Source organism: Pseudorasbora parva, chromosome 14 (genome assembly GCF_024679245.1).
Source record: "Pseudorasbora parva isolate DD20220531a chromosome 14, ASM2467924v1, whole genome shotgun sequence".
NCBI lineage: Eukaryota > Metazoa > Chordata > Actinopteri > Cypriniformes > Gobionidae > Pseudorasbora > Pseudorasbora parva.
The window spans coordinates 1,030,484-1,045,265 of record NC_090185.1 but is presented as its reverse complement, the minus strand read 5'-3'; the positions used below and the strand labels follow the sequence as shown (position 1 = coordinate 1,045,265).

The window sequence follows — 14,782 nt, the reverse complement described above, 5'->3', positions numbered from 1 at the left end:
GTTAATCTGATCTCAGATCAGCAATACACACACACTGCGCCATTTGCTTCAGTCACACATGTGTTCGTCGCGCGGTGTCATGAGTTGAAAACGGGGTTGATAATACTACTACTACTACTAATATTAATTCATCATCATATAAATCATTATGCCGAAGGTGAAGAGGAGCCGAAGCGGGCCGGAGCGCAGCGGCGTCGGCGTGTCTCTGGCTGATCAGATCCTCCAGGGAGACTCGATCCGGAGCAGCGGCCGCGTGAAGAACCGAAGCCGGACTCACGAGGAGGAGCAGGAGTATGTGGACGAGAAACTGTCCCGAAAGATCCTACAACAGGCCCGGATACAGCAGGACGAGCTGCAGACTGAGCTAGGACTCACCGCAGAAACCAAAAGACCTCCAGCTACTCAGCTAGGTGCGTAAACTTACCTGACCATATCATACAGACCGTTATTGAATGAATCTCATGTTGTTAGTTGTGCGTTTGTAAACCGTTCCCAGCGGGATTCGAACCTGCGTTGGAGGCGGGCCCTCTATCAAAGACGCCTCTTAAAGACAAGGAGACATTAGACAGTTACTGAACTCATTCCACTGTATTAGTGGTGCTTTATCAGTCAAACATGATCAACATTGTATAAGACACTTTACACCAAAGAATATGTAACTGGTCCTACTCGACCCACTCCGTGCGGGACTCGAACCGACATCTCTAAAGGGATAGTTCAGCCATAAATGAGCCTGTGATGTTGATCTGCTGACCCCCAGGGCATCATGTAGGTGTGTGTGTGTTTCTTCAGGAGAACACACATGAAGATTTTTAACTCAGCCGTTGCTGTGTGTCGGTCATATAATGATGTGAATGGGGAAAATGACAACAGTATTTTTATGGTGTGGTGTGGTCAAAAACCGGCGCGATCATAGATAGATATATTTATAGATGCCTCATTCGGCCGATGCGCGCAGGCACTAACGAGGCATCTATATAAATCTATGATCGTGCCAGCTTAACATAAACATAACCTACTTTACATTAAAGCATATAATTGTAACCCAGTGATCTAACCGTAACGCCTCCGGTGTTTCAGGTCCGAGTGCGCTCGATGGAGACTCTGATGAAGAATGGCCGGCTCTGGGTGAGGCCGCGGAGCAGACGGCCGGAGAGGTGGAGGTGGATCCGGAGGACGAGAAGGCCATTGAGATGTTCATGAACAAGAACCCTCCGCTCAGGTGAGACCAGTGTGTGTGTGTGTGTGTGTGTGTGTGTGTGTGTGTGTGTGTGATGGGTAGGTTTAGGGGCAGTGTAAGGGGATAGAAAATACGGTTTGTACAGTATAAAAACCATTACGCCTATGGAGAGTCCCCATTTGTCACAAAAACAAACGTGTGTGTGTGTGTGTGTGTGTGTGATACAGACGCACGCTAGCCGACATCATCATGGAGAAGATCACGGAGAAGCAGACTGAGGTCGGTACGGTGATGTCGGAGGTGTCGGGGCGAGGCGTTCCTCAGCTGGACCCCAGAGTGGTGGAGGTCTACAGGGGCGTCGGCAAGGTCAGGCAACCTTTGACCTTTAGCCTCATTTTCACTGCATGGCTCAAGGGTTACCCAATTTCCCTCTCGCTGGTTAGGACAAAAGCTCTAATTAACGTGGAAAAGACGTCTTTTAACGGGTGTAGTTAGGACACGGTGTTACGTCACTGAGAGAGAGACGGCGGTGAATGACGTCAGCTGCAGGCTGACCTTCGGGAGTCCCGCGGGATGGGAAATAAAATCAGTATTACTCACACGATCGGGACGGGAGCGGAATTGTAATAACATGATACCATCTAGGGGTGTAAGAAAATATCAATACCAGTGAGTATCGCGATATTTTATTTGGTGATACTGTATCGCTTCTCAAAAACACTTCTCAATATTTATATATTTATTTATTTACATCCAAGATTCGTGGCTTTGTGTTCGAATTAAACCACAGACTGTATAACACCCGACCTCTAGATGGCAGTGTTATCGAGAGGTCGACGATTCATCGGATTTGCCGATTAATCAGCACCGATAGCTGATTGGAGGAACAATCGGTTATCGGCAAAAATCAATACCGATAGTTTTTGCGGTTTGCGTCCGTTGCGGGAGCGGCTGAGAAGGCTGCTGTCATTACACAGTAGTCTATGAGAGCTCTGAGAAGGGTCTGCTGGTGTTATACAGCGCGAGAGCGGCCTCTAGAGGACAAATAAAAAACTATCACTGTTTACATTAACACGGGAGGCTCCGCGCTTCACAGCACACGCTGAACAGAGCGCTGACACATCTGATGCGCGTTTAAAACACCAGCAGAGAAACGGTATGAATACAGAACACTTCAGCACATGTTGCCAAATCATTATAAAGTCATTGGTTTGTTGACTGGATGCTTTAGCAGGGGAAGAACAGCAGTATATGTACTTTGTCGTCAAGGCTGACAGGACGCTAATATTAGCAGCACCGGTTACCACACGCATTTAAAACGATGTAACTGAGAAACTATTTTGATGTGAGAAACTGTATCATGCATCCGACAGAAATATAAACACATTAGACGTCAACACATATGTTGTTATTTTGATAATAAAACCGTTGTGTTCTAAAAAAGCGAACTGTTTGGATTTATATGAAATGATAACCCTTAATATAATACAATAATATTCAATTTGTAACATTAAGTAAGGTTAATAAATGCTGTAGACGTATTATTCATTGTTAGTTTTATCTGTTAACCTTTTTTATGCACTATGAACTAACATGAATGATGAAGGTAGATTTGTATTGCTCGAATATTAATCCATGCTGTAAAATGTGCATTACACAATGCGTTTAGTTCATGTAAGCTAAATAAATACATCATTGTTAACAAAGGGGATTAGCAGTCTGTTACCTGACATTTACACACGTTTCTAGGTTAAAGCTAAAGAAACATTATGTGTAATTTTTTAATGTTTTAGTTATTTACTGTAGAATTTTTTTTCTGTTAGAACTCATTTTAATATTTTAATATTTACATATGAAATTTAACAAATTTTCATGGTTCAGTACTTTTTTAATTTCTTGTAATAAAGTTCAGCACTGTTTTTTTTACCGTTTTTTACCTGTTATTTTATGTATTATTATTATATTTTAATCTAGTATCTTTTTAAAAACGATCGGTCGATTAATCGGTTATCGGCAGGCGAGGTCCGACCTAGCTATCGGTATCGGTAAAATCCACTATCGGTCGACCTCTAATATTTATCCTGATCTAATGATGACAAACTATATATCATTCGAAAGCTTACGAACTCAAGATTATTCCTGTGCAAACCGTTTTGAAATCGGACCTTGCGTTACCATAGAAACGCTGCTCTAAATGATTCCAGCGGGCTCCTCCCCAAGTGGCGTTGTCGCATTTCATATTTATTTAGCTACTTTATAATAAAAACCTTTTCTAATCTTGACAAAACACATATCATCAGAAAGGTCTGAGTCTCACGGTTCTATATCTGAAACCTGTTTTGAGATATTTGCACAAAAATATATACATTTGACACAGGAAATTGCATTAAAAAAATCAGTGGAGTTTCAATGACACCCGGTGGCTCTGTGTGGTACTGCGCCTGAACAAAACCTCGTGGGAACTTCAATTTTTGTGATATCAGCTTCAAATATGGAACACAAATTGTTTAGACATATGGCTTTGATTTGATAGTCATTTTAGAGTACAAATTATTTTGTAACATATATTTTATATTAAATATTAAATATCTAGCACAGTATATTTGATTTACAGTAAATTTAAACTTCCATAACTTTTTTATACTTTATGTTTTTGAAGTGATTTGAGCAATACTCTGCCGACGGTCTTCTTATGTCTATATTCCAGAGCATTCTTGAATGGCAGCCATTTAAAGGTCCCGTTCTTCGTGTGTTGTCGAAGCTTTGATTATGTTTACAGTGTGCAATATAACATGAGTTCATGTGTCGCGTGTAAAACACAGTATTTATCACACCGTTGTCTTATCTGTACAGCGCTGTTTCCTCTGTCCTACAAACGGCCTGATGATTTCCTTGTTCTCTGAAGTCCCTCCTTCAGAAACACGTAACGAGTTCTGATTGGGCCAGCGCTTCCCGTGTTGTGATTGGACAGCAGCTTAGCACACTTTGCCCGGAAAGGTCCCGCCTCTTACCATAACGGTAACTCTTCTCCACGCGGGAGAGCAGCGAGACCACGCCCCCTATGTTGCGTGTTCTTGTGGGCGGAGCCAACAAACGGTTCTAGTGACGTCATCACAGCAGGAAGTGCAGCGGTGTCGTCCAAACCGGCCGCTCGCTGTAGGCTTTGAAAGGGAACTTCTGTTAAATAAAATATCGCGCTTAGCATTGAACTTTGAGCTTTATAATTGTACAGGTATTATTTATGCTCTAACAGCAACATTACACACTAACTAAAGTTTGAAAGATGGAATCGCGAACAACGGGACCTTTAAGTTTGGATAGTGAGTTTTCATGTATATTTTCTAAATGGGGGCGACCGTTAACAGGTTAAAGATGGAGACGTGTGGGAAGCGAAGCATGTATGATCATTCGTCTGCATCCGTTTTACTTCCTTTTCCGGCATGGTGGTCATCACACCGGATAGAGTCAGCGAATGGGCGCCCTGCCTGGAGACCTGCGGTGTAAATGTGGGATAATGAGTGTTTTGGTGACTCCGGCAGCGTCTCACACTCTCACTCCGCAGGTTCTGGCCAAATACCGCAGCGGGAAACTCCCCAAAGCCTTTAAGATCATTCCGGCTCTCTCCAACTGGGAGCAGGTGCTGTACCTCACGGAGCCGGAGAGCTGGACCGCCGCCGCCATGTACCAGGCCACCAGGTCAGAGGTCACATCACACGGAAATACAGCAGTGTGTGTGTGTGGGTGTGTGTGTGTGTCTGATGTGTGTGAGCTGGACCGCCGCCGCCATGTACCAGGCCACCAGGTCAGAGGTCACATCACACGGAAATACAGCAGTGTGTGTGTGTGGGTGTGTGTGCATCTGATGTGTGTTTGTGTATCTGATGTGTGTGTGTGTGTGTGTGTGTTCTGAGTTGTGCATCTGATGTGTGTTTGTGTATCTGATGTGTGTGTGTGTGTTCTGAGTTGTGTATCTGATGTGTGTTTGTGTATCTGATGTGTGTGTGTGTGTGTGTGTGTGTTCTGAGTTGTGCATCTGATGTGTGTGTGTTCTGAGTTGTGTATGTGATGTGTGTGTGTGTTCTGAGTTGTGTATGTGATGTGTGTGTGTGTGTTCTGAGTTGTGTATCTGGTGTGTGTGTGTTCTGAGTTGTGTATCTGATGTGTGTGTGTGTGTGTGTGTTCTGAGTTGTGTATCTGGTGTGTGTGTGTTCTGAGTTGTGTATCTGATGTGTGTGTGTGTGTGTGTGTGTGTGTGTTCTGAGTTGTGTATGTGTGTGTGTGTGTGTGTGTGTGTGTTCTGAGTTGTGTGTGTGTGTGTGTGTGTGTGTGTGTGTGTGTGTGTGTGTGTTCTGAGTTGTGCATCTGATGTGTGTTTGTGTATCTGATGTGTGTGTGTGTGTTCTGAGTTGTGTATCTGGTGTGTGTGTGTGTTCTGAGTTGTGTGTGTGTGTGTGTGTGTGTGTTCTGAGTTGTGCATCTGATGTGTGTGTGTTCTGAGTTGTGCATCTGATGTGTGTGTGTTCTGAGTTGTGTATCTGATGTGTGCGTGTGTGTGTGTGTGTTCTGAGTTGTGTATCTGATGTGTGCGTGTGTGTGTGTGTGTTCTGAGTTGTGTATCTGGTGTGTGCGTGTGTGTGTGTGTTCTGAGTTGTGTATGTGATGTGTGTGTGTGTGTGTTCTGAGTTGTGTATCTGGTGTGTGTGTGTGTTCTGAGTTGTGTGTGTGTGTGTGTGTGTGTGTGTGTGTTCTGAGTTGTGTATGTGATGTGTGTGTGTGTGTGTGTGTGTGTTCTGAGTTGTGTGTGTGTGTGTGTGTGTGTGTGTGTGTGTTCTGAGTTGTGTATGTGATGTGTGTGTGTGTGTGTGTGTGTGTGTGTGTGTTCTGAGTTGTGTATCTGGTGTGTGTGTGTTCTGAGTTGTGTGTGTGTGTGTGTGTGTTCTGAGTTGTGTATGTGATGTGTGTGTGTGTGTGTGTGTGTGTTCTGAGTTGTGTATGTGATGTGTGTGTGTGTGTGTGTGTGTGTGTGTGTGTTCTGAGTTGTGTGTGTGTGTGTGTGTGTGTTCTGAGTTGTGTATGTGATGTGTGTGTGTGTGTGTGTGTGTGTGTGTGTGTTCTGAGTTGTGTATCTGGTGTGTGTGTGTTCTGAGTTGTGTGTGTGTGTGTGTGTGTGTTCTGAGTTGTGTATGTGATGTGTGTGTGTGTGTGTGTGTGTGTGTGTTCTGAGTTGTGTATCTGGTGTGTGTGTGTGTTCTGAGTTGTGTGTGTGTGTGTGTGTGTGTGTGTTCTGAGTTGTGTATGTGATGTGTGTGTGTGTGTGTGTGTGTGTGTGTGTTCTGAGTTGTGTATCTGGTGTGTGTGTGTTCTGAGTTGTGTGTGTGTGTGTGTGTGTGTTCTGAGTTGTGTATCTGGTGTGTGTGTGTTCTGAGTTGTGTATCTGATGTGTGTGTGTGTGTGTTCTGAGTTGTGTGTGTGTGTGTGTGTGTGTGTGTTCTGAGTTGTGTATGTGATGTGTGTGTGTGTGTGTGTGTGTGTTCTGAGTTGTGTATCTGGTGTGTGTGTGTTCTGAGTTGTGTGTGTGTGTTCTGAGTTGTGTATCTGGTGTGTGTGTGTTCTGAGTTGTGTATCTATTGTGTGTGTGTGTGTGTGTTTGTGTGTTCTGAGTTGTGTATCTGATGTGTGTGTGTGTGTGTGTGTGTGTGTGTGTGTGTGTGTGTGTGTGTGTGTGTGTTCTGAGTAGTGTTGTCACGATACCAAAATTATGACTTCGATACGATATCAGACTAAAATATCGATATATCGATACTAAATCGATACCACAGTAAAAAAATAAAAAAATAAGATAAGATGCTTAATATGACAACAGAACTTGTTATTATTCATTGTTATTTTTTACTAATAATTCATGTGGCCAGCATGCTCCTTAGGGTTGGCCATCATTTTGATTTGAACAATTATTGATCAATTGATCAATTACTATTAAAATTATCTCACAAATTTTTGCTATCTCAATGTATTTTTTACAATGGGGTAATTGTGTTGCAATAGCTTACACACAGCACAAGAGCTTGATTTCCAATGGTAAATTGAATAAAAAAAGACGAGTAAACAGTAATAAAATAAGAACAAATAAACAGATTACAAACAATAGCACAAATAAATGCAATAGAATAGAAGATACAAATTAAACAGACTGCTTTATTTCTTCAGGTAGGTCTAACATTCAGATAAGAAACTGAATTAAACAAATGCATAGTAATTACATTTAAAACAACATTGGATAATGTTCTTTGTAAAAAATTCAATAGCGTACAGATGAAACTATTAAAGTTACACAAGTTGATCAGTCAAGAGCAGTTGATCGTTTGTCTTTTTGTAGTTTGAATAGCAAATGACTGCGGTCCCTTTAAGACTAACAGACGCACGGATCCTAAACACTGTTCCTGTTACTCGTTCTTCCTGAACTGTTTGCGACTGTGTTTACATTAATACTCTTCCAGATGTGCACTGATAATTCTTTGAGTGTATTTGACCAATAATAAGCTGGAAAAAGAAGCAAATGTTTGCACTTGTATCATGTCAGAGGCGGCTTTATTACGGTAGGCTATGTGTGTGTGCTTCAGATGTGATTACGAAATCTGCGGGGATTAGTAGAATTAATTTATGTGCAATCCCGCGCGAAATTCAGACCGATCACACACACACACACACACTAACACACTGTCATGAGGAAAGAGTCCAGCAGAACGCGCGTTCGCCGTGCTCAGAGGTTAACCGGGCTGAGTGAGAATATGCCGGTGTGTGTGTCAGCTCGCTTTCGGTCGGAGAGGAGAGCGCAGCTGGTATCCATACTGTAAAAACTGAGAATCGTATCGTTTCAGATATTCCAGTATCGATATATATCGAAATATCGATATTTTTGACAACACTACTTTGTGCATCTGATGTGTGTGTGTTCTGAGTTGTGTATCTGATGTGTGTGTGTGTGTGTGTGTTCTGAGTTGTGTATCTGATTTGTGCATCTGATGTGTGTGTTCTGAGTTGTGTATCTGATTTGTGCATCTGATGTGTGTGTTCTGAGTTGTGTATGTGATGTGTGTGTGTGTTCTGAGTTGTGTATGTGATGTGTGTGTGTGTGTGTGTTCTGAGTTGTGTATCTGATGTGTGTGTGTGTGTGTGTTCTGAGTTGTGTATGTGATGTGTGTGTGTGTTCTGAGTTGTGTATCTGATGTGTGTGTGTGTGTGTGTTGTGCAGGATCTTCTCGTCTAACCTGAAGGAGCGCATGGCTCAGCGGTTCCTCAATCTGGTGCTGTTGCCTCGAGTGCGCGACGACATCGCGGAGTACAAGCGTCTGAACTTCCACCTGTACAGCGCGCTGAAGAAGGCGCTCTTCAAACCCGGAGCCTGGTTTAAGGGTCAGTTCATGCCCAGGGTCTGAGAGGAGATGGCCACAGTCTCTGAACACTAGAGGGCGCTGCGCACTCAAACACTCATTACTCACTCAAACTACTCTACAGATTCAATTAAATAACATTCATCTGAGGTAACCCAAACTACACAAATGAAGTGTGTGGAGTGGAAACTGAACAGAAGTATGTAAGCATGTGTCTCGTTTTGACATGCTCCCGACATCCAAACACACTTTAAGGGTTTAGTTTATTGCGCTTACTTTATTTGAGAGGGGTGTGTTCATATATCGCTCGCCTGGTGGGACTTTAGCCCTTAAAGGGGCAGTTCAGGAGACCCAGCAGAGCCACTGACTGCCAGAGTAGAGGAGAGAGACTAGTGCTGGCTCTCTGCTGGGGCACACACACTCTTCTAAATATCTTCTTTTGTGTTCAGCAGAAACTCACACAGGTTTGGACAGCATGAGGGAGAGGAAAGGATGACAGAATTTACAGTTTTTAAACATTATTATCCATTATTTATCCGGACATGGCTTACGCCCGTTTCACACACACTCCGTCTGCTGTGTGTGTGTGGTGTGTATTTCTCCCGTGCCCATGTTAACGGATTACAGCTTCACACTGCATGCGGATGCGGTCCGTCGGTGTGTTCAGGAGCGGTGTGTGTACAGCAGTACGCCGATCGTTTCACACCGAGTCTATTTTTTGCTGCGCTGCATTAAAGCGACAGAACATCACTAGGGGTGACCCCGAATAGTCGAAGATTCGATGCATCAATATGCGGAGCCGGATTCGCCCACCGATCTCACGGTCGAATCTTCGCGGGTGTTATGAAACGAGGATCATACCATTTTGGCAATATGGGGTGCTCAATATTTTAAAGACGTGTTGCGGCGCTGAGCTGAGCATCGGTGTGCGACCCCTTTAAGGGTGCCGAGCTTCGCACCGCGCCTTTAAAATTAGAACACGTTCAATGAGTGTACACACACCGGCGGCAGCATTCAGCGCCTGTCCGCGGCCACTCAGGAAGCTGTTTAAAATCCTGCCGCACCACAGAGCGCTTTCGTGCAGCTCATCTGTCAGTCAATTCCAAATGGAGCTCGCGTGTGTATAATGTGCGCGTCAGGTGTCGGTGTGAGATCCTGAGGCGCGGGGCTGAGCTTTGCGTACGTCTATAGGCTCAATCGGCTGAAGAACGTGCACATAAATGCACTCAAAGTGTTCTTTTCCTCTCTAGGCAGGTATTTTTTTAGGTTTATTTATCAAAATGTTCTTTTATATATTTGTGTGATGTTCTGTATTTCGATCGCGGCTTTAACATGTTATGAGAAACGGTTTATTAATGTTTATCCACCACATTACCTTTTAGGCTATTTAAACCTAAATAAGAAAGCCATTGTCAGCTCGTCTGTCAGTTGGCAGGCAGTTTTGGTCGCTTTATTAAAAGTTGTTGCTGTGTGCAGTGTGTAAAGGAAAATAAAAATAGTTTTACCCTTCTGCTGACAAGTGTCATGACCCTCCCAACCCATTCACACACACAGATGATTCGACTATCGGTCGACCATAGAGAGATTCGACAATTCTGATTCGATTGTCTAAATCCTTAGTCGGGGACAGCCCTACATTGTTCACATTAAAATAAACCTGTACTGACGCGGAAATCTAGTCATTTCACCACAGATGCATATACTTTAAAATATACTCCTGTTTAAAGTCAACACGTGGCTTTTTCCTCAAGTTAAGCAAGGAAACGACACCTTAAACAGGGCCGTAATGGAGCACTCGTCCTTCGTGGAGGTGGAAAACCGTTCTTTATGACCTGCGGGATTTCATTTAAAACGACAGAGAAGACGAGAGTCCGCTGTTTTTGAATAGCCTTTTGTAAGTTTCTCATTTAAAATGTTTGTGATTTTGGCTGTAACTTATGTTTAAATGTTTTGCCTCTTGTGTGAGCAAACCTAAAGCACTAGGCTATACAAATCTGAATTAATGAATTGAATAAATGTTGTTTAAATGTAGTATCCGTTAACCTGACTATGAAGAGTAAACAAGAGAATTGCGATTCTGATGAGCCATGTTCAGGAACAACTTTAGGATGTTATGTAAGGGCTAATGTCCACCCAGCCGGATGTTATCGCAGAATAAACCCCTTCAGAGTGATCAGGACCCCGAGGCGAAGCGGAGCGTCTCTCTGAAGGGGTTTATTCTGAGATAACAACCGGCTGGGTGGACATTATCCCGCTTATTACACGGCTACTAGTCTCAAATAAATAATTATTAGACACAAAATATTGTCTCAAAATGTAATATTTTATTAGCTCTTACGCAAAGCTTGGCAGTAGGACTGGGAGTTGAGCTTGACTCCATCCTCAACCCGAAAAGGCCCCACAAGCTCATCTTTGATGATACCAGCCCAAACCAGTACTCCACCTCCACCTTGCTGGCGTCTGAGTCGGACTGGAGCTCTCTGCCCTTTACCAATCCAGCCACGGGCCCATCCATCTGGCCCATCAAGACTCACTCTCATTTCATCAGTCCATAAAACCTTAGAAAAATCAGTCTTGAGATATTTCTTGGCCCAGTCTTGACGTTTCAGCTTGTGTGTCTTGTTCAGTGGTGGTCGACTTTCTGCCTTTCTTACCTTGGCCATGTCTCTGAGTATTGCACACCTTGTGCTTTTGGGCACTCCAGTGATGTTGCAGCTCTGAAATATGGCCAAACTGGTGGCAAGTGGCATCTTGGCAGCTGCACGCTTGACTTTTCTCAGTTCACGGGCAGTTATTTTGCGCCTTGGTTTTTCCACACGCTTCTCCCTGTTGACTATTTTGAATGAAACGCTTGATTGTTCGATGATCACGCTTCAGAAGCTTGGCTATTTTAAGACTGCTGCATCCCTCTGCAATATATCTCACTATTTTTGACTTTTCTGAGCCTGTCAAGTCCTTCTTTTGACCCATTTTGCCAAAGGAAAGGAAGTTGCCTAATAATTATGCACACCTGATATAGGGTGTTGATGTCATTAGACCACACCCCTTCTCATTACAGAGATGCACATCACCTAATATGCTTAATTGGTAGTAGGCTTTCCAGCCTATACAGCTTGGAGTAAGACAACATGCATAACGAGGATGATGTGGTCAAAATACTCATTTGCCTAATAATTCTGCACTCCCTGTACAATCAGAGTTATATTTAAAAAGTCCAGGCTAACGTTAATCCCAGCAGTAGTTGGAGCTGTTTCTGAAGTCCATTAAATGCAGCTGTCCGTCAAATAACGCGCTCCACACGACTCCGATGGGTTAATAGAGCCTTCTGATTCCAATCGATGCGTTTGTGTCAGAAAAATATCCATATTTAAAACGTTATAAAGGAAACCCGCCTTGAAGTCTTCCATTGTAACCCACGGCTGTTTAAGCCACAAGATGGCGCCAGCGTTAAGCACAGAAGTAGATCCGGTCGAGATAACTCGCAGTACCCAGATGAGCGGTGTGTGTTATCTGGGAATAACACACCGCTGGAATGCGCGATTGACCAATCAGAGTCAAGTATTTCACAGAGCCGTGTAATAAATAAAAAATAATGAATGAATGCTGCGGTATACACAGCGGCTCAGCATATGAGAAAGCACAACAGGGCCTGCGGATCGTGCACCGCACACGCAACACACACCGCACACACACTGCAGACGGAGTGTGTGTGAAACGGGCCTTAACCTCGAGCTTTAGTAAAGTAACGCAGTGTGTGTCCACTGATGCTTTTAGTCACCAAGCGGGAAATTTGGTGGCATATGTGAGTGATGTAGAGCATATTTACACGGAACGCAGTTGTCTTCTGTGATTAATTAACTGTGTGTGTGTGTGTGTGTGTGTGTAGGGATTCTGCTGCCGCTGTGTGAATCGGGCACATGTACGCTGAGAGAAGCCATTATCATCGGCAGCATCCTCACACGCTGCTCCATCCCAGTGCTGCACTCCAGGTGAGCTGAAACACTCACACACTCACACTCTCTTTTACACACACACACACACTCATAATACTCTCTCATCGTGTGTGTGTGTGTTCTGCAGCGCTGCGATGCTGAAGCTGGCTGAGATGGAGTATAACGGAGCCAACAGTATCTTCCTGCGGCTGCTGCTGGATAAGAAGTACGCGCTGCCCTTCCGCGTGCTGGACGCGCTGGTGGGCCACTTCCTGTCGTTCCGCGCGGACCGCCGGACCCTGCCGGTGCTGTGGCACCAGAGCCTGCTAACGCTAGTGCAGCGCTACCGGGCCGACCTGAGCTCGGAGCAGAAGGAGGAGCTAAAGGAGCTGCTGAAGGTGCAGAGCCACGGCGCCATTACGGCTGAGATCCGGCGCGAGCTGCAGAACGCTGCGCCACGAGACCTGGAGGACGCCGCGCCCGCCATGAGCCTCGACTGAGACGCCACGGCATCAGCACACACACCTCGACTGAGACGCCACGGCATCAGCACACACACCTCGACTGAGACGCCACGGCATCAGCACACACACCTCGACTGAGACGCCGCGGCATCAGCACACACGGCCCGCGATATATCTCACACTTTTGCAGTGATGCGATGTTCATGTTTTTGGACTAAACCTGGTCAGAACTTAATAAAAGTGTAAACCCCAGACCTGTTTGGATTTATTCACACACTCCCAACACGGAAGTCACTTAAAGGTGCACTATGTACGTTTTCCATCCGCAAGACGTCGCCTATTCAAAACAGAGGCGTAGCTTGACGGCGTAATCTTGGGCCATGTGTGTGAGAATCGGGACAGGAAATCATGTTGATGGATGTGATTATTAACGTTACTGTAGTGTGAAGCAGACCACTGATTCGAATCATTCTGATCAGATTAACGATTCACTGATTCGAATCATTCTGATCAGATTAACGATTCACTGATTCGAATCATTCTGATCAGATTAACGATTCACTGATTCGAATCATTCTGATTAGATTCATGATTCACTGATTCAAATCACTCTGATTAGATTCATGATTTACTGATTTGAATAATTTTGATTAGATTCATGATTCCCTGATTTGAATCATTCTGATTAGATTCATGATTCCCTGATTTGAATCATTCTGATTAGGTTCATGATTCCCTGATTCAAATCATTATGATTAGATTCATGATTTACTGATTTGAATCATTATGATTAGATTCATGATCCACTGATTTGAATCATTCTGATTAGATTCATGATCCACTGATTTGAATCATTCTGATTAGATTCATGATTCGCTGATTCAAATCATTATGATCAGATTCACGATTTACTGATTTTAATCATTCTGATTTGATTCATGATTCCCTGATTTGAATCATTCTGATTAGATTCATTATTTACAGATTCAAATCATTCTGATTAGATTCATGATTCACTGATTCAAATCATTCTGATTAGATTCATGATTCGCTGATTCAAATCATTATGATCAGATTCATGACTTACTAATTTGAACCATTTTGATTAGATTCATGATTCTCTGATTTGAATCATTCTGATTAGATTCATGATTCACTGATTTGAATCATTCTGATTAGATTCATTATTTACAGATTCAAATCATTCTGATTAGATTCATGATTCACTGATTCAAATCATTCTGATTAGATTCATGATTCACTGATTTTAATCATTTTGATTAGATTCATGAATCTCTGATTTTAATCATTCTGATTAGATTGATTTGAATCATTCTGATTGTCGCCTTTGGCTTGGCTTGCGCAGTTTGGGACACTAAAATTATGATTCAAGTTATTCAACTAATTATACAAATAAAATGTATTAATTTGGTCATATTTAATTCTATAAACTAGCCAAATTAAATTTTGTTGCAATATTGTCCTGTTTAACACTGTGAAGCTGCTTTGAAACAATCGTCATTGTAAAAGCGCGATATAAAGAAAGTTGATTGATTGATTAGTTTCATGATTCACTGATTTGAATCATTCTGATTAGATTCATGATTCACTGATTCAAATCATTATGATCAGATTCACGATTTACTGATTTGAATCATTCTGATCAGATTCATGATTCACTGATTCAAATCATTCTGATCAGATTGACGATTATCTGTTTCGAATCGTTCTGATCAGATTCACGATTATCTGTTTCGAATCGTTCTGATCAGATTCACGATTATCTGTTTCGAATCGTTCTGATCAGATTCACGA

The 14,782-nt window shown here is 43.1% G+C and overlaps 1 protein-coding gene across 1 annotated transcript; it reads left to right on the top strand.

The window, feature by feature from the left end:
* Positions 1–7: 7 nt before the first annotated feature.
* Positions 8–13,219, top strand: bysl (bystin-like). The gene is made up of 7 exons (XM_067415133.1): positions 8–410; positions 1,081–1,222; positions 1,408–1,546; positions 4,743–4,876; positions 8,433–8,593; positions 12,458–12,560; positions 12,652–13,219. Exons 1-7 carry the CDS (start codon positions 149–151, stop codon positions 13,001–13,003), a joined length of 1,293 nt encoding a protein of 430 aa, XP_067271234.1. The 5' UTR covers positions 8–148; the 3' UTR covers positions 13,004–13,219.
* The last annotated feature ends 1,563 nt before the right edge of the window (positions 13,220–14,782 follow it).

Coding starts and splice junctions, on each gene's coding strand:
- bysl (XM_067415133.1), top strand. CDS start 149: ATGCCGAAGGTGAAGAGGAGCCGAAGCGGGCCGGAGCGCAGCGGCGTC. Junction 1,223..1,407: donor AACAAGAACCCTCCGCTCAG/GTGAGACCAGTG, acceptor TGTGTGATACAG/ACGCACGCTAGCCGACATCA. Junction 1,547..4,742: donor TCTACAGGGGCGTCGGCAAG/GTCAGGCAACCT, acceptor CTCACTCCGCAG/GTTCTGGCCAAATACCGCAG.